The following is a 26,837-nucleotide window of genomic DNA, read 5'->3' on the forward strand; positions in this document are numbered from 1 at the left end:
TTGCTTCATGGACCAACCAATATGGATTTGGTTGGCCTCCTGGGTTCCACCCAAAACTGTTCATACTACAAAGCTGAAAACATAGTGCCAAATTTATATATTTGTGATTTAGAAGTCATAAATCTCACCACCAGATATATACCTTTACAATTTACTCCCACATACAAGTAACAATCTCACATTATTTTTCTTACATAAAAAAACAATGTAAGATTGTTTATATATACATATAAACAATCTCACATTATTACAGAACTATTAATAATATATAACTCCACTTCTCTTATTCTCTTATTGATTGTGTTCTTTGTCTTTCTTCTTTGACAATGGAGTAGATTTTTGAACTTTCAATCTATTCTTGCATACCAAAGATATTGTGATTGGTTGATTTCTAGTTATAGAACAACCCTGCATGGGTGTCTAACAGACATGACCGTAAGGCAGAGTGACGACTCTTAAGCACACCAACTTTCATGTCTCCTCATAAACCTGAAGTCGCGACTCTCGAACTCTCATTTGGAAAACCTTTTCAAAAGTAATAAATACTTGATTGGCAACTTCATCGCTGCTTGCCACCATTCCCTGCTACCCTAAGTCGCGGGTTATCAATCAAATATCAAATAGAAGAGAGAAAATGAGTAGGTCAAGGCCAACCCAGTTCCACAACTTCCTTGAACCAGATCAACCACCACAAATAGTCCATTTGAGGGTCGATCAAGGTGGTCTGCGATTCAGAGATTTAATGGAACAATGGCCAATGAGAAAATCTCTCTCGTCAAGAGATATCAACTATAGTCAAATTGTGCTGCCCAGAGATCAACTTGAAGACTTCGTGTTTCCTAAGTTAAGTCCTGAGCAACAACACAATCTTGACCGTGGGCATCAACTTCCCATCACAGTGAGAGACCTGGAAACCCTAACGGAGCATGAATTGAAGCTGTGGGAAAATGGTTCTTCTTATGTTCTTACTGGTGGATGGAATTCTAATTTTGTAAAGCGTAGAGGATTGCAGGTTGGTGAAGAAGTGGCTTTTTGTTGGGATGAAAGGCTGCAACTGCTGCGTTTTTCTGTGCTTAGTCGCCCACCTGGTCCTCCTCTTCCTTGATAAGTAAACTTCTATGATTACTATTATTATATGGAATAAATGTTCTTAAGTGTTAATGATTTGTAGCCCATCAAAGAACGCATCATCTCCTCCAAGGATCATCATAAGGGCCGGTGAAGAAAGTTGTTGATTAGAAACCAGAAACATGAATATCATCATCTATAAAGTGTAGTTGAATCTAAGTTTTATTCCTATCGGTTGGGCATTTAGAAAGATTTTACAATCTTGTATTCATATATGTTTGCATGGTTTATTATTAAACTATCATCGAGAAATAGTTAAGAGGTTAACCAGTAGTTCAAAAATCTTATACCTATTAGGAGAATCTATACGTATTACAAAAATAGCTTTTCTACAGATCCGCTTAAATACATAAAAAAACTAATAGGATATTATCTGAATTCCGTGGAATATATTAATCGGACATGAATATGATAAGACCAACTACGTGGTTGATTGAATCCGATTCATTTACATCTTCACTTGGCTCACCATTTTTGTTCTTCGATGTTGGTGCTACGTAGTGGTCGCACAACCTAACGATTGGCACAACCATGACACTAGCACCAATGTAGGCTCCATGATGGCCAAACCTCTTGGCATAACTTGGGTTTGATGTATGTGTGTCTCAGTGTTAATGTGTTTAGTGTTAAACTTGCTTTGAGTTCAAACCCTGCTTTCTTTATTTTATTATTATTATTATTATTTTTTAAGGTAAGGAGTCCAACCCCTATTGGACCTAAAGTTGAGGGTTTAACATTTTACTGGAGATCATCGATTTATTTTGCATTTTTCTTAGTAATTAATCATGCCTTGAAGCGTATCATATGTCAACAAGAATGCTTATTCAGCCCTTCAATCCATATTTACTGTTAAGTTTACCATATGAAAAGATATATCAGCCTCTAACCATTGTACATGTTTCTAAGCAATGAAGTTTCGATTTTTTCTCATAAAAAGAATAAAAATACTTATTCAGCCAAGAATAGTATTTATTTTAAGGAAAGGCTTAGCCCATAATTTTTTTGGTTAATTAGTTCAGTGTTATGTTATGGGGCTTGTAGGTAAGGTTAGGCTCTCAAAAGACCTCGTCATGTTTTTTTATTTTTTGTGAAGGTAATGAGGCATCTGTAAGACTTAAATACTAGGCACTACTAGCATTGAGTAAGTGACAATAGAATGATAGGATTGTACATTGATTAAAATCGAGATCTAAGCCTTGCTGGTGTGGCACTAATCTTGAGTCGTATTTCTGTTCCTTATCAATTATGCAGTACCCTTCGATGGAAAGAGGCTTATAATTAAAATGCCACTAATATGCCCCTAATATGCCACTAATTAAAATCTATAAATGTTACCAATGTTGTCTTTAATTTGTTGTGGTGCCACCATTGTTTGACATAATTTATTGTTTAAAATTAGAAATAAAATTCATACACATCAAAAAAAGAAGAAGAAAAAAAAAAGAAGAAATAAATTGAATGGAAAAATGAAAAGGAAAGAACTTATTCACGAAGAAAAATCTACGTGTGATCGATAAAAAGAGTCAAGAAAGGTGCATGATACTTGCTATGTGGTCATAGTATTTAAAAAGAAAAATTATAATTTCTGTTTTGCAAAATGTAATAAAATTTAATCAAAAAGTATTTCTTTTTAAGAACCAGAAAATATGACAACAAGGCCTGCATGGGAAGAACCTTTACAAAAAAAAAAAAAAAAAAAAAAAAAAGGAAAAAGAAAAGAAAGAAAAAAACAGGGGAGAAAATGTAATATTCAGGAACCATTTCAACATGATAGATAAAAAGAAAATACGGAAAGAGCATGCCGGTCAGTATGTCCGTAAGTATTCGTTTCTTTGCAGTATAGGGTTTTCACTGGTTTCTGTCTCTGCTTCAATTTGAGCGATGCGATGTGATGCCACCATGGGCGAACAGGGATGAATCACTCTCTTCATCCAGGTATTCTCTCTCTTGATGCTTCCCGGCTCTTTACCTGCTTGCTGCTCCCTTCTCCTCCTCCCCGGATCGTGAAGCTATTTCTTTGACATTATACTGCAGGTTCGTCTGATCATTTCTATAAGAGGTTGATTCTTTCTCCAACTTGCCAAAAAAAAAGAAATTCTTTTGCCAAAATTCACTCTTTGATACAACTTGTACAAAAACATTATTTGTCTAAATTATTACTTTTCCTCTTATATGTGCTTCTATTTCAGCATGAATTTCGATGGTTGGGAAGGAATGGTGTTCAATGGAATCAATACTGCTATAAGGTAGAAGTATAGACTTTGATCCATGTTATGCTACAGTACCTAATTTTTGCTTGGCTTTTGTTAATACTTTTGCTTGCGAGAAGGAGGGAAGGATGGGGGATGGGGTGCAGGATTCAATGGCATTTTGTATCTTATACTGATTGTGTGGATATACCCTTTTTCTTTTTTTTGGTCAACATAATGTCTATATTAGAAGCTCCAGAACAATGTTCCTAGAGTTGATCTAGGAAACTTTTGCAACAAAAGGAGGTGGAGACCGCCACCACACACGAGACAAGCCAAGAGACCTAGCACCTCTGTCCAAGGAGTCTGCATAAAGATTCAGATTGCTAGACACATATCTAAACAAAATAGACTCAAACTCTGCTGAAATATACATAATATCTTCAGAGATTCTGTAACATAACCAATCCAGATTGTTGGTTTGCCTATTTAGGCACTACGTGTTTGATATCTAATGCTATTGCTAAATTGACTGAATCCCTAATGGGTTCTAACTCCACTTGAGTTGCTGACATAGCTGTACAAGTGGTTGCCCGTTGCCTTTGATGCTAAGAATCCCCCCCCCCCCCCCATGGATCTGAGATAAGGCAAGCTGTATCTCCTCCATCAGTCAAGTTATCCCAAGAGCCATCTGCATAAGCTTGAAAGACCAATCTTGCAGGTTAGCAGTAGATGCTGCCCTGAACCTTGTGCTTGTACATTCCTTTGCTGTCCCCGTGTGTGCTGTTGTTCATCCATCGAAAATACTGGTCCAATGTATAAGGGCTGGTTCACCTCATCTGCATGCTGTTCTGAATTTTGCCGCTGGTCTTTAATTCCTTGAACTTCGTTCTGGCTCTTATTCACTTTTGTGGCCTCCAAATGTTGGTATTCCTTCTGCTCAGCCCTATGTTGTGGCACATACTCCAAATCACCTACAAGATTATGAAATAAGTTTAGAGACCTGGTTAAACAGGGATTTTCCCCTGCATATAAACATTAATTACGGGCTTTGCAATAACCCAGCTCATCAGAGTCCACATTTTGTGTATGAGATTTATATTTCCATAATGTTTATATCCAGATTCAACAAATTTCATCCAATCCCTAATACTATTTCCTGTAAAAAGATTGACATCCAACCTTAAAGGGGATGCTTTCCAGCAATTCTGAACAATGACTACATTTGAATAACACATGAACCACTGATTGTTCTGTTGTTATAGAAATAAGACATAATAGATTAATATAATTTTTCCTTTCAAAAAGTGTCTTACCTGTAGCAAGAGCATCTTGCCCAACCTTCCAAATGAAGCTTCTTTCCACTGGTAGGGTGTGAATATTCCAGAGTTTCTTCCAGATTGTATGTCCCATTGATGAAGTTCCTCGTGTTCCCGGGAAACCAGGTGAGGTTAGTTCCATATAGTATGTGGTTTTCACATTGAACTCACCATTTCTTGTAAGTTTCCTTACCCATTTATCTTGCATTCTCAAAGATAGTATGGTGTTGAAAAAAACTAATAGTGGTAGAATGGCTTATAGATCAATGATCTCAAGCCCTCTATTTATAATTAAGTGGAAAGTACACTATTACAAGGAATAAAATTTTACATGAATACAAACTCTAATTTAACTTCTATACAAACTCTAATTGAACTCCTAGTAGAATCCAACACTCCCTCTCAAGTTGAGGCATAGATATTAGTCATGCCCAACTTGTCTACAATTGGAAGAAAATCTTTTTCTTTCAAACTCTTAGTGAAAACATCTGCTACTTGGTCTCCAAATCTTACAAAAGGCATGTAGATAAGCCATTGTTCCAACTTTCCTTTGACAAAAAACCTGTCAATTTCAATGTGCTTAGTTCGATCATGTTGCACTGGATTATTAGCAATACTAATAGCAGCCTTGTTGTCACAATATAACATCATATAGGGTTTGGAACTTGAATTCCAATATCTTGCAGCAAACCTTTCAACCATAGTAGCTCACAAACTCCACGAACCATAGCTCTGTATTCAGCTTCGGTACTAGATAAAGCTACCACATTTTATTTCTTACTTCTCCAAGTAACTAGATTACCTCCAACAAAGGTATAGTTACCTGAAATTGATTTCCTGTCTGGAGATCCAGCCCGGTCTGCATCAGTGTATGCTTCTACTTTTAGATTATCAGTGGGTGACAGAAGTATTCCTTTTCCAGGAGTTCCCTTCAAATACTGTAGTATTCTAGTAACAGCCTTCATATGAGCTAAATATGGATCATGCATGAATTGGCTCACTATCCCTACAGCGTAAGCGATGTCTGGCCTGGTGTGGGACAAGTAAATAAGCTTCCCTACCAGCCTTTGGTATCTTCCTTTGTCCATTGGTTCTCCCTCTTTTTCTTTAATCAAAAGAAGAAGAAGGTAGGTCGCTTCCCTAATCGAACGATAGGTTATAGAAAATTAAGAATTTCTGTGATGGTTGCAAAAAATTCCTACGACCGTTGCAGAAAATTCTGCAACAATTGGAGAAAATCTGCGATGGGTTTTGTAGAGAAAAAAAAAAGGGAGATCCTAATCGAGCTTAGGCTTTGATGTCATGTTGAAAAAAACTAATAGTGGTAGAATGGCTTATAGATCAATGATCGCAAGCCCTTTATTTATAATTAAGTGGAAAGTACACTATTACAAGGAATAGAATTTTACATGAATACAAACTCTAATTGAACTCCTAGTAGAATCCAACATATGGACATTTGTTGGATTACTTTAACCTCTTGTGTGGAGAATATGGATCTTAACAACTGCTAATGCCAAGTTTTGGTGTTCCATTTGATCAACTCATTCACTAAGGTAGGTCCACCCAAATGTGGTTGACTTGACACTTTCAAATTTGGGAGTGTTGGGATCCAAGGATTTTGATAAATTTGAGCGTCCAACCCATTCCCTACTTAAGACATCCCTACCCACCATGAGACTCTTCCATCCCCATGGACTTCCACCCGAATATGAGGAGTTTAGGAAGGTAGTATGATGGAAGTATTTGCTCGTCATTGTCAATGCCCATAATGAATTTAGATTATGCATGATGCGCCAAGCTTGTTTTGCTAGAAGGGCATTATTAAAAAAATATGTAAATCTCTAAAACCTAGCGCCCCCCCCCCCCCTCTTTTTTTTTTGGTGTGCATAGCTTGTCCCATCTAATCCAATTGATCCCTGACCTCTTTCCGTTTCCCTACCAAAATTGTCTAATTTGTTTGGTCAACTTGTAAGTGAGTTTCTTGGGAAGGAGAAAATTTGACAATATATAGAAAGGTAATACAGTGGCCACTGCCTTAATCAGAACTTTCTTCCCAGCACTAGACAATAATTTTTCTTTACACCCTGCTAACTTATTTTGCATCCTCTCATGAAAATAATAAAAGACTTGTGACTTAGAATCTTAGGTCTTCCAAAAGTGGAGGACAACCCTAGGTATACACCATGAGACAAAACTTCATTGATATTTAGGATAGATGAAATATACCTTCAGGTCTGTGATGGTGTACGTTTATTGAAAAGTAGGGAGGACTTTGATTGGTTGATGTGCTGGCCCAAGACTTGCATGGATTCCTGGAAGATTTATGCTATGTGGGTTGTATTTCTTGCACTTGCTGGGGAGAATACCATACAATCATTTGCAAGGAAAAGATGATTTATTTCAGGTCCATTTTTTGAAGTTAGTAAATGCTTTCTTGTAGTTTGTCATGTGTCAAGGAACTCTGACATCTGCCAAGGCTAGGGATAGACAAGGAGAGCATTTGGAAAGTTTTTATTTTTATTTTATTATTATAATTATAATAATAATAATTATTATTATTTTTAAGTTATTTTTGGTAAGATTTGTTGAGACAGCTGTGTATGATCAAATTTATATTTGTAAATATATTTTTCTTGGAGGGGGTTGGGGGTGGTAAGGGGGGAGCAGATTTGTGGCATTCTTCTCAGAATCTTAGTTGGTGCAACTTAAATGATGTCTATATATCACTGAGTTTTTAGATGGAAATCTGTTGGGATTTTGATTATTGGAAAGGGTTATTGCTCTGTAAATTTTATGGAGTTCTGTAGTTTCTTAATCTTTCATTGAATACTAAGATTCCAGAGGTATGATTCACTGGAGGTTCCAAAATTTATTGTATTTTATTGGTCGGATTTGTGTTGATTGATGTAAGTGTTCGGACTGAATATTCATGCAGTTATACTTTGTTGAAGTGTTATTTCCAATGTGATGGGTTTCGGTCTTGCCAGAAAAATACATATCACTTGTATGTATTGGTTACACGTGTGCAGTTGTCACGGAGACCTCTTCCCATTATTTGAAGCTTATAAGAGATGGTCACTTTAACTTCATCTGTGGAGATGGAGGAGAATGACACGGGTCGGAGTACCTGGTTCTATATGGAAACAGGTGAGCATGTTCGCGAAAACAAGTGATGTAGCATATACATAATCATTGGCACCCAATGGATTAACAAGTCATATGCAAACTAGTTACATCTGTCTAACCAAATGCTACCATGTTTGTTGTTCTGACAGAGGATGTATATGGAAGTGAAGAACCGTCTGATTTGGAGAAAGCAATTGAAGCTCATGCTGCGGAGTTGGCACCTCAACTAGAAGATGGCAGTGTTGAGACACAACAATCTGCCACCTCTGAGCATTTGCATAGTGATGATGAGGATATGGAGGATGCTGTTGATTTTGGAGAAAACAAAGAAGCAATGCCACCGTTAGGCTGCTGGTCAAAGGATGCAAGTGAAGCAGGAACAACCTGTGGAAGCTCTGATGAAACAGAAACTTTGCCTTATGTCGGGATGAAATTTGTTGACTTAAAAGCAGCATATTCTTTCTATACTAATTATGCCCGGATAAAAGGTTTTGGTGTCCGCATAGACCGGACACATCTATCAAGAAAAAGGGAGCCGGATGGTTCAAGGCAGGTTCTGTCAAAGAGGTTTGTATGCTATAAAGAAGGTTTCCGAAATGACAATGACAAGCGACAAAAGGGGAAAGAGGTGCGTCACCGGACAGAGGTTAGAGTTGGCTGTCCTGCATTTATTGTGGTTAAAGCAACCTCTGATGGTTGGATGGTTGACAAATTTGAAGCAAATCACAATCACCCAATGGTTTTTCCAGGCCAAACAATCAAACTCTTATATTTTGGTGAAGAAAATGACCTGCTAGCTAACAGTGATAGTGCTTCTAAGGATACAAGTGAAGCGGGAACAAGCACTGGGCAGACTGATGTAAAAGAGCTATTGCCGCATATTGGGATGAAATTCGATGACCTGAAGGCTGCGTATTCTTTTTATAGTAATTATGCCCGGATGATAGGTTTTGGTGTCCGCATAGATCGGACAAACCTATCAAGGAAAAGGGAGCCGGATGGTTCAAGGCAGGTTCTGTCAAAGAGGTTTGTATGTTATAAAGAAGGTTTCCGAAATGATAACCACAAGCGATATAGGGGTAAAGAGGTGCGCCACCGAGCAGAGGTTAGAATTGGTTGTCCTGCATTTATTGTGGTTAAAGCAGCCTCTGATGGTTGGGTAATTGATAAATTTGAACCCAATCATAATCACCCAATGGTTTTCCCGGGCCAAACATTTAGGTTACGATCACCAGAACATTTGATGGATAAAAGTTATATTAGAAGAAATGAAAGGAAGATGATTGCAGAGGATTGCCAGGCGGTTCTAACATATTTTGACTCCATGCAAGTCAAGGATCCCAGATTTATTTATTCCATCAGAGTATCTGATGATGGAATTGTCAGTGGAATATTTTGGGCTGATAGTAAAGCAAGGTCTGCTTATGAAGTGTTTGGTGATGTTGTGGTATTTGACGTAACATACAAAACTAATCGGTATAAATGGCCATTTGGGTTGTTCACGGGGGTAAGCCACAATGCTCAGTCTGTTCTGTTCGGTTGTGGTTTGATTGCAAATGAAACAAAGGAATCATTTGAATGGTTGTTTAAGGCATGGATGAATGCAATGGGAGACAAGACACCACAGGCAATTATTACAGACGAGTGCACTGGTATTATACCTGCAGTGGGCAGTGTTTTCCCCCACACTGTACATCGCTTTTGCTCACATAATTTCTCAAAGCAAGCCCAAGAACATCTAGGTGCCTTATGGTGCCAATACCCTGATTTTAAGAATGACTGGAAGGAGTGCATTTATCGATCATGGACAAAGGAAGATTTTCTAGCTCGGTGGGAAGCAATGATGATGAAATACAATTTGAAAAACCATTCATGGTTAAGTGGTAAGTTTGCAGAGGAGTATTGGGTGCCCTGTTATTTGCGAGGCTCATTCTTTGCTGGGTTGAGCTCAACACGGGGAAGTGAGGGGATGGACAGTTACTTCCGGGGGTATTTCAAGGACACTATATCGTTGTGCAGATTTGTCAAACAATATGAAAGGGCTGTCACTAGGCATAGGGAGAAGGAAGCTGATGCTGAGTTCCAATCATTTTCCCAGCTAACTCAATTGTCATCACAAAGCCCACTTGAAGAGCATGCGGCAAAGGTGTACACGAAGAGGGTGTTCGAAATATTTAAGAAGCATTTCAATGCGAGCCTTAGTTTATCTGCCCATGAGGAGTTAGCCGAAGGGTCAGTTCGGAAGTTTAAGGTGGGTCCTTTTAAGGTTCCACTTGAGCAGAGATGCATGGTTGAATACAACTCATTAGAGGAAGAGGTGCGCTGTAGTTGTCACATGTTTGAGTTCATGGGGTTAGTGTGTAAGCATGTCTTGAAGGTCTTGCAGATGATTGATCATGACAATATCCCCTCTAAATGCATACTATTTAGGTGGACCAAGGAAGCAAGGCCTGAGCTGCCAGTTGTTAATATTCCAGATGTTGCCCTTTCATCTATAACAAGTAGTTCAGTATCAGGCTTATCACATGCCATCAGGAATATGATGGCTGTGGCATGCTCGTCCCCTGAATGTTGTGAAGTTGCTACAGGGACATTGCAGGGGTTGATTGAGAAGCTTGGCAACATGGTACAAAATGCTACAGAAGTAGGGGTCAGTGACTCCAGTGTAAGCATTCAAAATGCAACTCTTGAATCAATGCCCGCGACACATAAGCAGTTGAATACACCACTTCTGTCTGTTGATCCTGGCATGCCAAGTCAAGTCCATCTGAAACATCCAATGGAGCAATCCATAGAGAAGGGAAAGAGCAGGTGTAGTATATGTCGTGGCATTGGGCACAACAAGACAACGTGTGAAGCAGTGAACAGAGAGGTATGACACATTGTACATCGTGACTCTATATAACATCAACATACTAATCCAATTTGTCTCATACAAAACAGGCTGGTGAACCTGGGTTGCAGAGTAGTTTGGCGATGGATAAGGAGCTGTCTGAAACATGTCAGTCATTCATTAGGTATGCTCATTCTCAGCCTCCATCATTATTTCTAAGTAAAGGGTTTAACATGTTCATAGATCACCTGTAACAGGTTTTGACCTATATGATCTGAGGGGTATAGGGCCTGCTGCCCTATGACTGATGCAATAAAAGGTAAACCAGCCAGTTGAGCATTTACATGAATCTGGAGAAAAGTTCTAATTTACTAAATTTAATCTAGGTCACTAGGTGCTCTTTAACATCTTTTGTGAAGATGTAATCTCATTATCTTCTACTCTGCTTCCCTTCTTGGATTATTACTTTTACCATATGAAATTTGACAGAATATGGAACAGATAATTTACATGAATATGTACAAATTCAGTTTTAGTCATTAAATAGATTATCCTGTTGCTATAAACGTGTATCTCATGCTTTTTGGAATCTTAGTTCTGCAAAACCTGAAGGATCAAGAGCGAAGTGGTGACTTTCATTTCTGTGTCGATTGTATTAGTAATTTTAAAATTTTAATACCGCTCCAAGGAGTCGGTCCATTGTGTTATCAAATACAGGTTTTGACAAGGTCCATAACAAATTGCAATCAGTTGGCAGCCTGGGTGCATGGTGATCAAACCTTTCAATTGCTATGGCCCGTGTTGGATTTAGAATCTGTACCCTTTGTGTATATCATCTACAATGATAGGCTTCACTATTGGTTATGAAGCTTTGACAGGGAGAAGTGATCTAATGTTCTTATCTTCTAACTATTTTTCCTCTTTTAAGTCATGTATTTTACTTCAGTTACAAGTTACAACCGCCCACAAGCCAAATGCAGGGAAACCATGACGGCCAACAACTCAGATTCTTTGATCAATTGAAAGGCAAAGGAAGAGAACATCAGCTGGTATGAATAATTTGTGGTCCAGCCTTTGTTGCAACTTCGGAAAGCTTTGACAACTACCATTGTATGCTTGATTCTTTGGTTTTGTTTTCTTTGAGTAAATCACAGCTGAGGCACTCAGCTTTCATGGAAACTATATCTGAGGTAATGTTTAATAAAATACGTTTGGGTTTTGCCTTATGGTATAACTGAACCATTGAAGAAAAAATTGAGCGAATTTTGGTACTCTTTATCAGCCAGCTGACTGGCAACCGCCTTCAATGAGTTTCGATCAATCCTCTTTTAAAAATGAAAATGAGCTGCAAGATTTCATGGAGTCCATGTAATTGGTCCCTGGAGATCTCAGACTTCATTGTGGAGAGACATACAACATGATCTGTTCTCAAGCCAAGATGCCACTCTTTTCTTTACTGATGTACAGTTTCTCTTCTATGTACGTCTCTTTGTTAGTTTTTCCTTGGCTCAGATTTCACTTCTGAGAAACTGAAACAGTCAGAGTGGGATTGATTTCATACCAAATACAGCATAAAATCTTTTAGAAAGGACCCAATTCTTCCATGTTATTGTTAGGTGAGGCAGTGAGAACCACAGGTTCTAACACAAGATTTAGTGCAAAAGCCAATGTATGAGTTAATAGGAGATCAAATTCTTATAAAAATTTTAAAAGAAAGAAAATCTGAGAAGATCATGCTTATTCGCTCATGGTCGGGCTATTCCCAGGTACCAAGCATGCCCTGTTTTCTTGACCTACTTTTTTAAACAAGGAAACAAAAAATGGGTTTTATTAAGAAAAATGTGGTGGTCGAATGAATTCGAACGAAATATTGTTTGCTAGATACACCAATGCCATCATTCGAGTTTTGGGCATCATTTGTGATTGATGCACCTACAGTGATAAGGAGTTCAGTTCAACGAGTTGAACGAAAATAACATTTGGGGAACCTTCCTACTCCAAGGAATTACTGGTACGTTGAAGCCACAAGAACTAAAGCCATTTGTAAATTCTGATCAACCCAGAATTTGCAGAATTATTAAGATTCCAATAAAAATCATGGCAATCAAATGAAGCCCATGGCTAAAACTGAATTAGCTATACTAGAGAGAATGATACAGTTAGACTACTGTTCAATTTCATAGACTTTGTTGTATTTTGAGATGAGAAAAGTGGTAGGGGATAAGAGAATTAAGATTATATCTTCACAAGACTCATTAAGGAGCCATTGGTGACCTAGATTAAATTTCATCAAAGCTGGAGCCTTGACAATGAAGATTCAGTAATTTGCTAAACTAACTTTTCTGCAGATCCTCCTAAAAGCTCTAATGGCCAGTCTAACCTTGATTATACAAATCATAAGGCAGCCCCATACCTGTCAGTCCACATCTCCGAACCTGCAATAAATGATAGATTTACTCCATGGACATGCTAAACCCAATTTTAAGAGTGAATGAAGATGAAGGACGAGAATAGACGTACCTAATGAATACCTGCTCTGGTTCACAGGGTTCGTCATACACCATCAAACCCCTCAAGTCAGGTTCAACAGCCTGCATTGCAAAAAGATGACCATTAGGATTATTAATGTCCTAAACTAAGAACTAGTCATTGTGCAGAATGGATCATACCTCTCTGATAACTGCTTCACATTTTGTCTTGTTATGCCCAATGTTACGACATATACTACACCTATTCTTTCCCTTGACTGTGCTTTGCTCCACAGGAGGTTTCTTCTGATGGTCTTGATTCGGCCAGCCACGATTCACGGATGGAGGAGGCATCTTTAAATGCTTATGTGCTTCAGGCATTGATTCGACGGTGGACTTTTGAGTGCCCATAGTTGAATCACCAACTCCAAGTCCGGTAGCACTTTGCACCATGCTAACAAGCTTCTCAGTCAATGCTTGTAATGTTCCCATGGCAACTTCAGAACATTCCTGGGATGAACATGCCATTGTCATCATATTCCTTACAGCAAGTGATAAGCCACATAGTGATCTTGTCGTTATAGAAGCAGGGGAAAATTCTGGAATACAATCAATTGGCAACCCACACCTTGCTTCTTTCGTCCACCTAAGTAAAATGTACTTAGAGGGGATACTATCACGATCAACCATCTGTAGAACCTTCAACACATGTTTACAAAGCAACCCCATGAACTCAAACATTTGACAACTACAATAAACCTCTTCCTCCAGGTAGTTATATTCCACCACACATCTCTGCTCAATTGGAACCCTGAAAGGCCCCACCTTAAACTTCCGAACAGGCCCATCTGCTAACTCCTCATGGGCAGATAAGCTAATGCTCTCATTAAAATGTTTCTTAAAAATTTCGAACACCCTCCTTGTGTACACCTTGCCTGCATGCTCTTCTAGTGGACTTTGTGAGGACAATTGAGGGGATTGGGTGAATGTCCTGAACTCGGCATCAGCTTCCTTCTTCCTGCGCCTAACTAGAGACCTTTCATATTGCTTGACAAACTTGTATAGTGTCATATTATCCTTGAAATACCACCGGAAGTAACAATTCATCCCCTCACTTCGTTGCGTTGACCTCATTCCGGCAAAGAATGAGCCTCGTAAGTAACAAGGCACCCAGAACTCCTTAAGGGCAAACTTATCATTCAACCATGAGTTGTCCATCAAATTATATTTCACCATCATTGCTTCCCAACGAGATAGAAAATCTTCCACAGTCCTTGAACAATAAATGCAGTGCTTCCATTCCTTCTTAAAATCAGGGTTTAGGTACCATAGGGCACCAAGGTGCTCTAGTGCATGCTTTGCAATTTGCCTTGAGCAAATGCGATGTCCTATCTTGGGGAAAACACTGCTCACTGCAGGTAAAATACCAGTGCTCTCAACAGTAATAATAGCCTTCGGTACTTTACCTCCCATTGCATTCATCCATGCCTGGAACAACCACTCAAATAACTCCTTTGTTTCATTTGCAACTAAACCACATCCAAATAGAATAGATTGAGCATGGTGGTTTACACCAGTAAACAGCCCAAAGGGCCATCTGTACCGATTCGTCTTATACATTGTGTCAAAGACCACAACATCACCAAACAATTCATAAGCAGACCTTGCTTTACTGTCAGCCCAAAATATTCCACTGACTGATCCATCATCTGATACATTGATAGAATAAATGAACCCGGGGTCCTTGGCTCGCATGGAGTCAAAATATGCTAAAACAGCCTGGCAGTCATCAGCGACGATCTTCCTTTCATTTCTTCCAATATAACTTTTACCAGTCAAATTCTGGTGTGATCGAAGCCTAGATGTTTGGCCTGGAAAAACCATTGGGTGATTGTGATTTGCTTCAAATTTATCAACTACCCAACCATCAGAAGTTGCTTTAACCATAAAAAATGCAGGACAACCAACTCTAACTTCTGCCCGCCGTCGCACCTCTTTTCCCCTCTGTCGCTTGTGGTTATCATTTCGGAAACCTTCTTTATAACATACAAACCTCTTTGACAGCACCTGCCTTGAACCATCTGACTCCCTTTTTCTTGATAGGTTAGTCCTATCTATGCGTACACCAAAACCTTGCATCCGGGCATAATTACTATAGAAGGCATATGCTGTCTTTAAATCAGCAAATTTCATACCAATATATGGTAACATTTGTGTTTCGTCAGTGCTCCCACAAGTTGTTACTGCTTCACTTGCATCCTTGGAAGCACTACTACTGTTTGGCTGTGGATCATTCTCTTCCATAAAATCATTTGTATCCTTAATGTCCTCGTCATCACTATGCAATTGCTCAGAGGTAGCAGATTGTTGAGTCTCAGCGTCCCCATCTGCTAACTGTGGCTCCAGCTCCGCAGCATCTGCTTCAATTGCTTTCTCTAAGTCCGATGGTTCTTCACTCCCATATACATCCTCTGTCAAAACATTAAAGAGGTGGCGTCTAGTCACATACAGATAACCTTTCTGCATATGAAATATTAGACAATTGGGTGCACATGATGACATCCTTGGTTATACCATAGATTTCCCAAACATGCTTACCTGTTTCCATATAGAACCATGTACTCCTAACCATTGCATAATCCTCCATCTCCATGGATGAAGCAAAACTGACCATCTCTTACAAGCTTCAGCTATGGAGAAAGGTTCAGTGACAACTGCACATGTAAGTAGCACATACAAGTAGTCTTTAAAGTATTCTTTAGGCGAGACGGCAAACGATTATACTGGAATGAACAATTCAACAAATTATACATGTATGGATATATTCGATCGGAACTCTTACATCATTCGACCCCAAATGTATTAAGATCAGCATGGTTCAATAAAGTTCAGGGACACCTGCAATGAACAATCTCAAAACTATTAACGATAATTTAAGAGATTATGATCTTCATTTGATTTACACAACAAACTTCCAACTAAGAAAAGCTAGTGACAGTGCATTTAAAGATCAGCGATGCTGTACCAGCTAGGATTCTAAACTAGAATACCATGAATCAAGCCAGAGGGCCATGACAGCACAGTAGCAATCGAGAATAATTTCTCCTCAGCTACGATCTACCCATAACATTAGCCTGCTTGAGAGTGACCACTAAGAAAGGAAGAAGAATTATAACTCTATGAGAAACCAAGAACAATCACCTGAAACACAGAAAGAACGAACCATTGATGCCCCTCACCAAGGAAAACTACAGGCCTACAAAACACGAACACAGAGCATTTACCACCAACACATTAGTATAACATTCACAATCAGTATACCATACAAGATACCAATAAACCCTTCCCCCCAACCCCTCCAAAAGCAAAAAGAGTAACAATAGAACAACCAAACATTGGGAGATGTAGTTCGACATGCATCAGACTAGTAATTTTCCATTTTATTTTTGTTACCTTTGTAGCAGAATTGATTGCAATCAACCGCATTCGTTCCCAACCATTGAGGTTCGTGCTGAAATAGAAATAAACAGGAACAGGAACTCATGTACGAGACCCCCCAAAAAAAATCTTTTTTGGATGCAAAAAGTTGAATTCGAATTTAGATGGATGAGCATATGGTATTGCATTCTGGAGACGGATCAACCTCTTCGAAAAATTATCCGACAAATAAGGTTATTTCCTTCTGGGTGCACCGGAATCAACAAAAATTCTTCCCAAAACAAAATGAATGGAACACAGAGGAAGTGGGTAGAGAGAGACAGAGAGCGGGAGAGAGAGAGAGAGAGTGAAAGAGGGGAAGGGAACTGAGAGAGTGAGAAGAACAGTGAGGAGCAGAAAGAGAATACCTGATAGAATAGAGGATGGATCATCGATGCTCTACCATGGCATCGCCTGATTGGAGTCGAGAATGGTTTTTGGCTCCTAGATCCGTGAAAGTCTTACACTGCGAACAATGGGTAGCTACGGATTCCAAGTTTCAGAGGACATGAGTTCCGTATTTTGCTCTTCCATACAAAATTCCTTCTTCTCTAGTCTCGTCTCTACTTGTTCAGAGACATACGAATATACCGTATCACCTATTTGTCTTAAACAAGAAAATAAATACAAGCAACATTTGAGATTTGATCTAATGGATGATTTTAACCCATTTTCATCCTACGGCTACAAATGAATTCCATTGGGATTCCTTCCCTTAAATTTTGCTTCACTCATTTGTTGGATTTTTCAAAAGTACAATAAATTTTTTTGAAAAAAAAAAAAAGAATAATATGATTATGCTTGTGATGCCCCTTCTCATGCTCTTATTGATTTGGCATGGAAAATTCCATTATCCAAAAAATATAAGGGAGAAGAAAGAAATTTATTCCGTCAAAGGTGATGATGCATTGCTCTTGCCTAGAAGTGGCGTTGAGTGGAAGTGATCACAATGCTCCTACGAAAGACAAAAATTCTTAAACGTCGAATCATTATTATATGTTAAAAATATGTTTCCGTGGAGCCCACACATTATACAGAATTAGATTTCATCTACTTTCCCAAAATGTAATTATTAAATAAAATGATGACCTATATGACACAATAACTTGCTATCTTCACATACAATCAATGCAAGGAGGAGCACAACTCTCTAACGGTGCGTAGATTGGACTGAATGGGGCTTTGTCATATTCGCATTCAATTATATGCTTTGATAGATTTCGATGATGTTCTATTATTTCAAGAACAAATTCTAGTAAATTTAATTAGTTTTTGAATAATTGTTCTTTTTAATGCAGATTACCCTAAGTGAACATGAACATGAACTAAATCAAAATTTCAACTAGTCTTGAGACTCAAAGTTCAACAACTCACCATTTCTTCCATGGTTCTTAATGTTTAATTTTCTCTTATGTTTTTACCATTGATTTCTTTCATCTTTATTTTAGTAAACACTAATCACGTATGAGGGATTCGATAAAATCCTTCAACTAGGTAATTTAGTCATACTTCGATCCAATTTATAGTTTTCAAGCAAATTGAGATTCTCTTAGATCGATATGAATGCAATTTTTGACATGGATTGCAATTTTTCATACACATTACTAGGAACAAAGAGAATACAAGAAAGAAGAATATGTGAGGGAATTTAGATTCATAACATAGTTCCCAGTTGTAAGTAACTTTTGGCCAAGGTTCTCAATGCCAAATCTTGTTCTTGCGATATATCATTAAGAAAATGAAGAACATCAAATGACATAATAGATGTTGGATTTGGAATGATTTAAAATCAATCTTTCTGATCTTAGGAAAGAATAGAGTTTTTATTTTTTTTTGGGGGGGGGGGGGGATTATTTGTAGTGTTTTAGCCATAAAGTGTACTTAGGTGACCAAATAGAGCTTCAAGTTTCAGGTCCCTTCAAACGCCAGAACGAGACAACAAGAATCAAGAAGAAACGTTGCCTTAATCCCTTTTTCTACCTTCTATCCCCCCTTCCCTTCCTACAGCCCAGAACCGAAGAAAGGTCTGAGAGAAAAGATCTAAGAAAGATATCAGGAGTAAACATCCATGAAATCCTCATGCAAGGAAGTAACAGCACAGTCCCCTCCATCATGATCTGCTAATTCCAACAATCACCTGGTTTGGACCTCTGCTTTTAGGCAATACCTATCTTAAAGGAGGGGATCTTTTTTTTCCTCCCTTTTTCTTAACCTGTTCAACTATTGGCCAGCCACCAAAAAGAATGGAAGAACAAAACAGATTATAAAGAAAATAATAACCACATGTGAATCTTGATTTTATTAAGATGCTCCATAATATATACAGAATAGAATTCTGTGTGTTGTCTCTCAAACTGAACACTGAACAATGTGAAGAATTAACAAATAGTATCAAAAGTACAATTGAATAAAAAGAATTATAATACAACAAAATCAATGGAACCTCCATAATTTATTAATCACCAAAAAAAAAAAAAATTAGTTAATCAAAGTATACAGCACCATTGTTAGTAACAAGAATGTAAAAAACCTTTCTGTATCCAGACTCCAAGCAGAAGAAATATTGTGGGAACCCACTTGATATGTAGTCCCAGATTGACTGTTCTTCACTTTAATGCTGGAAGAACCTGTAATCAGAGCATAGCCCAATCAATAGAAATGCAATACTCAAGAAAAGGAAAATTTTTAAGTTTTTCGAATGTTTAAAAATGAAGTTTCACCCCATTTATTTAGGTTTTTAATTGACTTAAGACTTTCTATTCTCCTTTTATGGCAAAGCTTGACTATGAGTCTTCACTGACAGAATCTGTCTACTAAGCTACAGGGGGAAACGCCTGAAGAAAGATTTTGACTGCTAACTCAAAGGTGAAAGCTCCTGGAAGAAGCTTATCACCAATTCCATCGATATGCAGAGCAGCAGCAGCAGATGGAGAGATATGATGAAAGAAGGGGTTTCTTGCAAGAAAGAGGAAAATTCCATGGACTGATTGGACTCTGACTCTGCTTTGAAAGCTATTCGGTGCTTAGTCAGCGGCAGGATATCCTGGAAATGTTAGCCTAAGGGTTCCGTGCATGAGATAGGGGTTTGTTGCAGAGTTGCTTTGAGGATCTCCCAATGGTGCAATTCTTCCGCATTTTTACTTTTTTTGAGAGTTTTGACATGGGTTTCTCAGTACTTCACTGAGTTCCTTTTAGCTTTGCAGGAAAAGCTGATATGCTGCATCTTCAAATGGGGTTTGTTAATTTCTGTTCTGTGGAATCTTTGAGCTTTTTTTCACCAAGGAACTGATCCAAATCTTACAGAAGGAACCCTCATCTGTACGAAAATACTTCCCAGATGAGTTATTCTGATTTATTGCTGGCATCATTAAACAATCAATCAACATTCATTAGATGAATCTGAAGCATCTCTTGTTGATGAATACAATGATATGCCTCAAGTTAGAATGGAACAATTTGTATACAGAGAGGATTAATGGGAAGCCAGTAGATACAGTAAGTGAGCTTGAACTTCATAACAGAGTTTTTAATGAGGTGGAACAGAAGAAGATTGTTGATAATGTCTATAAGCTGCAGCAACTAGGACAGGAGGGGCAACTTGTTATTTCCCAAATCTGTTCCTGAGAGGCACAAGTAATGATACCTCTAATTTTTCACAAGTTTGATTGAATAAAATATCTCTCAGAGGCTGCAAGTAGATCTAGTATCAGAAGCTGATTTGGTTACCAAGATGCTTGTTACCCTATGGAATACACAATCTAGTGAACAGAACGAGTGAAGACATTTTGATTTGTGCCCATGTGCAAGGTAATCAAATGAACTTTATTGTTGACATTTAAACTTCAACAGGAACATCTTTGGTTGTGGCCGTTTACCTCAGGAACTTTCAACAGCACCTATCACATTGATGGTTCTGCTTGTATGCTGCAGGTTATCTAGTGTCTCCTTTTCGAAAATCCCTTTGCTTTTCTTCCACCAGCCATTTGTTGTTCTATTGTAATTGTTCTTTAAAACCTCTTGGTTTTCAATTGACATTCAACATGTGAAGCAGTACTGAACTGCTAACACTTTTCACCACTATGCACTCTCTCAGTCTTTAACTTTTGAACCTTTATTGTATAACTCAGCATATTCAGTTTAGGCTGAAACTTGCTAGGTCAGGGTGCTTATTGGATCTATGTGTCCATGAATTTGGTACGAGTTTAATCTGGGATGTTGCAAATTTTAGATCCATTTAGGTAAAGATTCCTAATTGGCCATGTAGGGAATCCTTTTGCATAACCTTTCCCTCAAAGGACATCTCTTTTGTAACTTTTAGGTAATGCTTCAAGTTACATTTTTAAAAGCATACGAAAAATGTCCTTCTAATTTTATTTTGTGTGTTCAGCACATGCATCCTCAGAGACAATGTGTGGCAAAGGTCATGTTACAATATAATTTAGCTGTCCTTACAATTATGCAGTGGAAAATTTCATTTCAGAAACTGTTTTATGTGAGTCTTTCTAGCTTTTATTATTTATATTTTTTTTCAATTTCACATCTCCCTCACACAAAATTCCTTTTGACAGGACCAAAAAAGGGAATCCTCCTGGTACCATACAAGATGAAGAAGTTGATCCCTTGCTCCCCTTGTTTAACAGCATGATCAAGAGTGTAAATTAGAACCAGAAACAGACACAAGAAGAAAAGGTGGAAGAAGAAGATGGCGTAGCAGAAACTCTTGAAGGCTTTCTTTAGCTTGAAAGCCTCCCATCGACCAGGCTTTTATTTATAGAATAAAATCAGGATACAAAGTAAAGGAAACTCCAATGAGGGGGAGAATCCAAATATAATAAGGGAACAGGTTCTCCAGTTAGCGCCAGGTGCTAACTCGAGATTCTATCAATTCAAACCCATATTCCCTTTTTACCCCTGACTTCAAACAAAGAGATTTGTCAGGTGGAATGTCATGCCCGCGCGACATGTGTTCCAAACAGTTGAATTGTTAACATTTATGATGAAGGGGATTGCATCCCTCCACAAATTGACCACCATGATTTTCTCAGGCCTTTATGTACTGTCATTATTGACCGAATTTAACATAGCATTTGGTTCAATTTTGAAGATTGAGGGCCTTGGAGGAACATGATTTAATCTATTGTCATTTTTAAAAAGTTACTTTATGATTCACATTCTTTGATCTCGGATTTAAATTCTCAAGTTTCCACCACGTGGTCACAAAAGCTTCTATTTGGTAAGGTTTTGGAGATTAGACCATCTATAGAAAAAGATCTAGTTAATTTAGCATCAACTACTACAAGATCAGAACACCATGCAAATTGAATAAAGAAAGAATGCTTTTGTGTGTGTGTGGTCCTTTTTTTCAGGGGTGACCTGGCAAAGCGGTTGGGTGGTCGGTGAGGCAATGCAAGTATGAATTGATTGATGGCAAAGTATCATGATACCAACAATCAAAGAATGAAAAGCAAGCGGATAGGCACTTACAGTTGTATACTGTCCACCCAATTGTCTGATTTTCCAGATCATATACAACTAGCTTATTTGATAAAACTAAATCTGCAAAAAAGATTGTTAATAATCAGGTGTACCATATAGCCAGTGAAGATTTATCTCAACATATTTCATTCTTCATTTTTGAGAGTATTATGAGTATCGCTCATCATGACCAAAAGTGCCTCTAGAACACACATGATACATCATAACATCACAGTCATGCGACAGAGAACTTGGGCATAAGTGCTCCACCACATTAAAATTAGCAACGATTCAGATTCTGCAGTAGAGATATTGAAAAACTGATGGTAAAGCCATTACTTTTTGAAACAGTGGGTTTCCCCCCCAAATAGCATCCTAATACAAAGAAGAAACATCAATCTAAAATGCTAGTGCAAAATCTGAAGCATTCTTTCTTTATAGATAAAGAACAAGCCTCCGGAGCACATTAGCACATGGAATGTAAGCCTCATAAAGTATGATTATTTAATAATCTCACCTTCAAGAAATAATATTATATTATACGTTAAAATATACTAGTGAATTTGGTTGAAGGTCCCTAATGTTCCTTGGTATTCTATGGTATGGAATAAATTCTTATCCACCAGATTATCTATGTTTGGATGGTGATTGATTAGTAACTGTTTAAAATCTGATGATAATGTTAAGAAAAGAATCCCAATGGCTTCAAGATGCAGTCTATGTCTCTGTGATTCAGACAGCTCCAATCACATTTTTCTGGGCTGCCAACTTGTTTGATTCGTCTGAAATGGAGTGCAAAGAGCTTTGATTTATGTTGGTCTGGATTCCCCTTCATTGAGGAGCTTTTTTCATGGTGGAAGGGGAAGGTGTTGAATGTTAAATTCAAGGAGGCATGGCTGACTGCTGTAATCATTATTCCTTTTCACACATGAGAAAATTTGATGACAATAATTAGAACTTTAAAGTTGTGGTTAAAGTAATTTTACGGAACTTGCAAGAGATTTCTATAGATCACCCTTGCCATACCAAACCAGTCAAGGATCTTGTCATTTCCAAAGTTTTACAGGTTAATTCCGATTCTCGCCGTCGTCAAAAAGTCATTAAAATATTATCGGAAAACCTCCAGATCGCTGGCTTGAGCTTAATATAGGTGGAAATGCTACTGGTAAGTGGAAACCCAGGTCATGCACGGCACAGTGGCATTTTCAGATGATCTTCTGGTTCCTCACATTCTGAATTTCTCATCCCTTGTGGAAATTGCCTCAAATTTCATGGCAGAATTTGTTGCCCTTTTAGAAGCAATCAAAATTTCCAAGAGCACAAATTTGAAAATTGAAAGGGTCTAGATTGAATATGATGAATTCAGTTGTGTCCTAAACAGCTCTCGGTCTTGGCTACGGAGATTCAAGACATTCGAGAGGGATACAAATTTGCACTCACAAAGGGTATTTGGAGGTCTCCATCAGATTTGATTTCAAATTAGCAGTGGATACCCTTAATGAGACTATTTGAGGACCTTGGAAGTGTCAAGCTACAAAAGGAAGAATAGTGCAAGCTGCAGCTATGCTAAGAGAGAAAGAGTTAAGAAGTGTGGAGAGAACAAAACCAGCCAGCAGGTTATATGACCAGGGGTCAGCTAGGCAGCCAACCTTGGTGGGATCCTACTTAGCCTCCTAAACAGCTAGATGATCTAAGTAAGAAGGAAGCATAAGCACATGTTTATTACATATTGTAATTGCACTTATTTTCCTGTTTGGATTCTCCTAACCCCTCTTACTAAGGGGTTCTAGGAGAATGCCGACTCTGTATTTCCCCCTTTTTCCTAATACAACAGCAACGTCAATAGGTGAAGCGGTAGATAATTTGGTCTTCAAGGAAGCTGGAAAAAATCCCTAGAACAAAAACTGTAAGAATGGTCTTCAATATCCATACTCTAAAAACTTGAGGTCTTCATAGGCTTCATAGACTTGATGAGAGAGTGTAGAAATAAACGATTGTAGTAGAATGGCTTATTGATCCATGATCTCAAACCCTTTATTTATAATAAAGTGGAAAGTAGACTATTACAAGGAATAGAAGTTTACATGAATGCAAACTCTAATTTAATTCCTATACAAACTCTTATTAGACTCCTAATAGAATCCAACACTCCCCCTCAAGTTGAGGCATGGATATCACACATGTCCAACTTGACCAAAAAAGTATAAAACATCTGTCCAGGTAAACATCAGCAATTTGATCTTCAAACTTATAGATTACGTCTGCCTTACAGACTTCCATTTGATTTGTCCTCATCTTTACTGCAACTTTATGTCTCCAAGGAAGAATGCCCAAGTAAAGAAGTAGAATCTTCAAATGTTGAAAAGACTAAATTTCTGCACAAATTTGAGGGAAAATATATTTTTGGGGTAACAATAGCTAGGGTAAAATAGCCAAAGTGAAAGTTTTGATTTGTAGCAATGTTAGATCTTTAAAGGGAAAGTTTGCCAAGGGGCAATCTCCAAAGGTAGGGGAAAATTTGTCAAGATAAGTGACAATTTCCAAAGGTAATAGAGATCAAGTTCTGCAAAGGTCAAACGACAAGTCTTTTGCAAGGTTAGATCTCTGAAGGGAAGATGTCAAGTTAAGGGGCAAATCTCCAGGGTTAACAGAGATCAAGTTCTGCATAGTCAAAAAGATAGATCTATAGCAATGTTAGATCTCCAAAGTGGAAGATTGCGAAGGTAAGGGACAAACTTTCAAAGGAGTAGAAGATTGCGAAGGTAAGGGACAAACTTTCAAAGGTAACAAAGATCAAATTCTGCATAAGGAAGTCTACATGAAAGGCTTTGAATTGTAGACATCTTCAATCTCCCCCTCACGTGTAGCGTTACACGTGGGAAGATAATAACAAAGGAAATTCCAATGGGGAAACTTGGAAAGGAAGAAATTGTAATGGTAAGATAAAAGTATCAGGAAAACTAATCTAGAGAAAATGACAAAATTTGAAAGGGGGTTGACCAAGCCTATGGTGCCACTAATGAAGGTCTGATATTACCGAATGGACCGGATTAGAAGATGTAGTCAAAGCAGAAGTAGATCCTCCAATTGGCTCGAGCAAATAAAGTCCATTGTCTAATTTACCACGTCCAATCTCCTTCCCCGTTACCAGATCCTGAAAGACACAATAAGATGGGAAAAATGTCACTTTACAATTTAAGTCATGTGTAAGACTGCTGATAGAGAGCAAGTTAGTAGAGAAAGAGGGAACATGTAAAGCTTTAGACAAAGACAGGGATGGAGAATGTTGAATGGTCCCTTTTCCAGCAATGGAAGAATAGGAGCCATCAGCAATTCGAACTTTATCCTTTCCAGAAGTTGGAGAATATTGTAAGAAAAAAGAGGATAAACCGTCATATGATCTCGTGGCTCCGGTATCAATAATCCAAGGAGTAGAAACCGAAGAAACTTGGAAGCTTGTAAAAGTTTTACCCGAAGTAGCAAGGTAGGAGTTGGTTTGATTAGTAGAGGAAGAAGATGGTAGAGGTTGTACCGGCAGAGAAAATTGCGAGAATACGTCGCAAAGAAGTTAACTCCTCCCGTGAGAGACCAACATCTGCAGAGGGTGCTTGTGGAAACCGTCTCGAGAGATATGAGCTTTCGATTTTCCTTTTTTTTGTGCTCTTTTTTTCTCAAAATCAGCGGGCTTCCCATGGAGTTTCCAACAATTTTCCTTAGTATGATAGGGTTTGTGACAAAGGTGCTCACACTTGACACTCTCCTTAGCCGGATCGGATTTAGTGCGAACAGATTGTAAAGCTGATTTCTCCAAAATAGGAGTATGAAGCATGGCTAATCGACGACTTTCCTCACACCGAACAAGAGCATAAGAGACTGTTCTAGTGTAGGAAAGGGAGAACGACTTAAGACTTGTACTCCGATCCGATCGTACTCCACGTTCAAACCTCGCCAAGAAGTCATATACTCGAATCTTATCAATGTGCTTCTTATAAGTCGCCACATCATCTGGATTAGTGGGGTGATAATCCCCATAATGATCCAACTCTTGCCAAAGAGATCGCAACTCAAAGATAATAGTGGGCCACAGTCGGTTCCTTTTGGGTAGTCTCATGAAGCTTCTTTCGTAGCTCATAAACCCGTGCATCATTCCCCAACTGTCCATATGTTTCAAGAGTAGCCTTCCCGATTTGGGCAGCAGATCAAGTAATAGATATCCACGGGCAATATTTGGAATCATGGAATTCAAGAGAAAGGACATAATAAGAGAGTCATTCGAGATCCATTTTTCCCGGGAAACGCTTTGTGGTAGAAGGTTTGATAGTGGTGCCCGTAATGTATCCAACAAGTCCTCTTCCAAGAATAGTTAAGTAAGCAGATCGTGACCAAATCAAATAATTTGTCCCATCAAATCTTACCGAAAGAGGATGAAAATTTGGGTAATGTTCGGGGGTCCGGCGGGGAGCGATGAGTACCATCGATAGTTGCCATGTTGAAAAAATTGTCCGGTTCGATGGCGAGAGGTGGGTGAATAAGACTCGGTTGATGATGATCGATGGCTGAAGACGATGATGGCAACGATGGCTGAAGACGATGAAGACAGACGATGGCTGAAGACGATGAAGACAACGATGGTGAAGGAGTCTGGTTCCAGAAATTCAGAATATCGTTCCAAAAAAAACTGCGATGGTGATGGAGTGCAGCGGATCTTTTTTCTCTTTTTCTTTTTCTTCTTTTCTGTTCTTGGTGTTGTCGATTTGAATGCAGCGGTATCGAATATCGATCGAGAGAGGACGATGAGTTTCGATGGTTACTCAATTGG

The 26,837-nt window shown here is 38.4% G+C and overlaps 4 protein-coding genes across 7 annotated transcripts in view; 2 read left to right on the plus strand and 2 right to left on the minus strand.

Annotated features, from left to right (window-relative positions):
- Window positions 1–634: 634 nt before the first annotated feature.
- On the plus strand, window positions 635–1,105 carry LOC149010199 (B3 domain-containing protein At4g02870-like). The gene has a single exon (XM_089162414.1). It carries the CDS (start codon window positions 635–637, stop codon window positions 1,103–1,105), a length of 471 nt encoding a protein of 156 aa, XP_089018540.1.
- Window positions 1,106–2,922: 1,817 nt separating this feature from the next.
- LOC149010200 (protein FAR1-RELATED SEQUENCE 5-like) lies at window positions 2,923–12,215 on the plus strand. Of its 3 annotated transcripts, XM_089160805.1 has the most exons (7): window positions 2,923–3,063; window positions 3,163–3,187; window positions 3,318–3,374; window positions 7,669–7,786; window positions 7,915–10,637; window positions 10,709–10,782; window positions 10,856–12,215. In XM_089160805.1, exons 4-7 carry the CDS (start codon window positions 7,711–7,713, stop codon window positions 10,860–10,862), a joined length of 2,880 nt encoding a protein of 959 aa, XP_089016931.1. In that variant the 5' UTR covers window positions 2,923–3,063; window positions 3,163–3,187; window positions 3,318–3,374; window positions 7,669–7,710; the 3' UTR covers window positions 10,863–12,215. The 3 variants fall into 3 exon arrangements, with proteins under 3 accessions (XP_089016931.1, XP_089016929.1, XP_089016930.1); XM_089160803.1 differs by lacking the exon at window positions 3,163–3,187 and having other exon boundaries at window positions 2,923–3,162; XM_089160804.1 differs by lacking the exon at window positions 3,163–3,187.
- A 114-nt stretch (window positions 12,216–12,329) lies between these two features.
- Window positions 12,330–17,116, minus strand: LOC149010201 (protein FAR1-RELATED SEQUENCE 5-like). Of its 2 annotated transcripts, XM_089160806.1 has the most exons (8): window positions 16,912–17,116; window positions 16,520–16,577; window positions 16,268–16,322; window positions 15,909–15,964; window positions 15,665–15,780; window positions 13,268–15,537; window positions 13,119–13,189; window positions 12,330–13,033 (listed from the first exon to the last, which is right to left on the minus strand). In XM_089160806.1, the coding sequence occupies exons 5-8, from the start codon at window positions 15,738–15,740 to the stop codon at window positions 13,015–13,017; spliced, it is 2,436 nt and encodes an 811-aa protein (XP_089016932.1). In that variant the 5' UTR covers window positions 15,741–15,780; window positions 15,909–15,964; window positions 16,268–16,322; window positions 16,520–16,577; window positions 16,912–17,116; the 3' UTR covers window positions 12,330–13,014. The 2 variants fall into 2 exon arrangements, with proteins under 2 accessions (XP_089016932.1, XP_089016933.1); XM_089160807.1 differs by lacking the exon at window positions 16,520–16,577.
- Window positions 17,117–18,685: 1,569 nt separating this feature from the next.
- LOC149010202 (aspartic proteinase 36-like) overlaps window positions 18,686–26,837 on the minus strand; it is a 66,263-nt gene continuing 58,111 nt past the window's right edge. Inside the window, exons 9-10 of the mRNA XM_089160354.1 lie at window positions 22,028–22,099; window positions 18,686–19,170 (exon numbers count right to left, since the gene is read on the minus strand). Coding sequence (XP_089016480.1) covers window positions 19,022–19,170; window positions 22,028–22,099 — 221 coding nt within the window. The 3' untranslated portion in view covers window positions 18,686–19,021. The remainder of the gene's footprint in view (window positions 19,171–22,027; window positions 22,100–26,837) is intronic.

Source organism: Hakea prostrata, chromosome 7 (assembly GCF_041222555.1).
Source record: "Hakea prostrata isolate BN-2017 chromosome 7, UWA_Hpros_2, whole genome shotgun sequence".
Taxonomy (NCBI): domain Eukaryota; kingdom Viridiplantae; phylum Streptophyta; class Magnoliopsida; order Proteales; family Proteaceae; genus Hakea; species Hakea prostrata.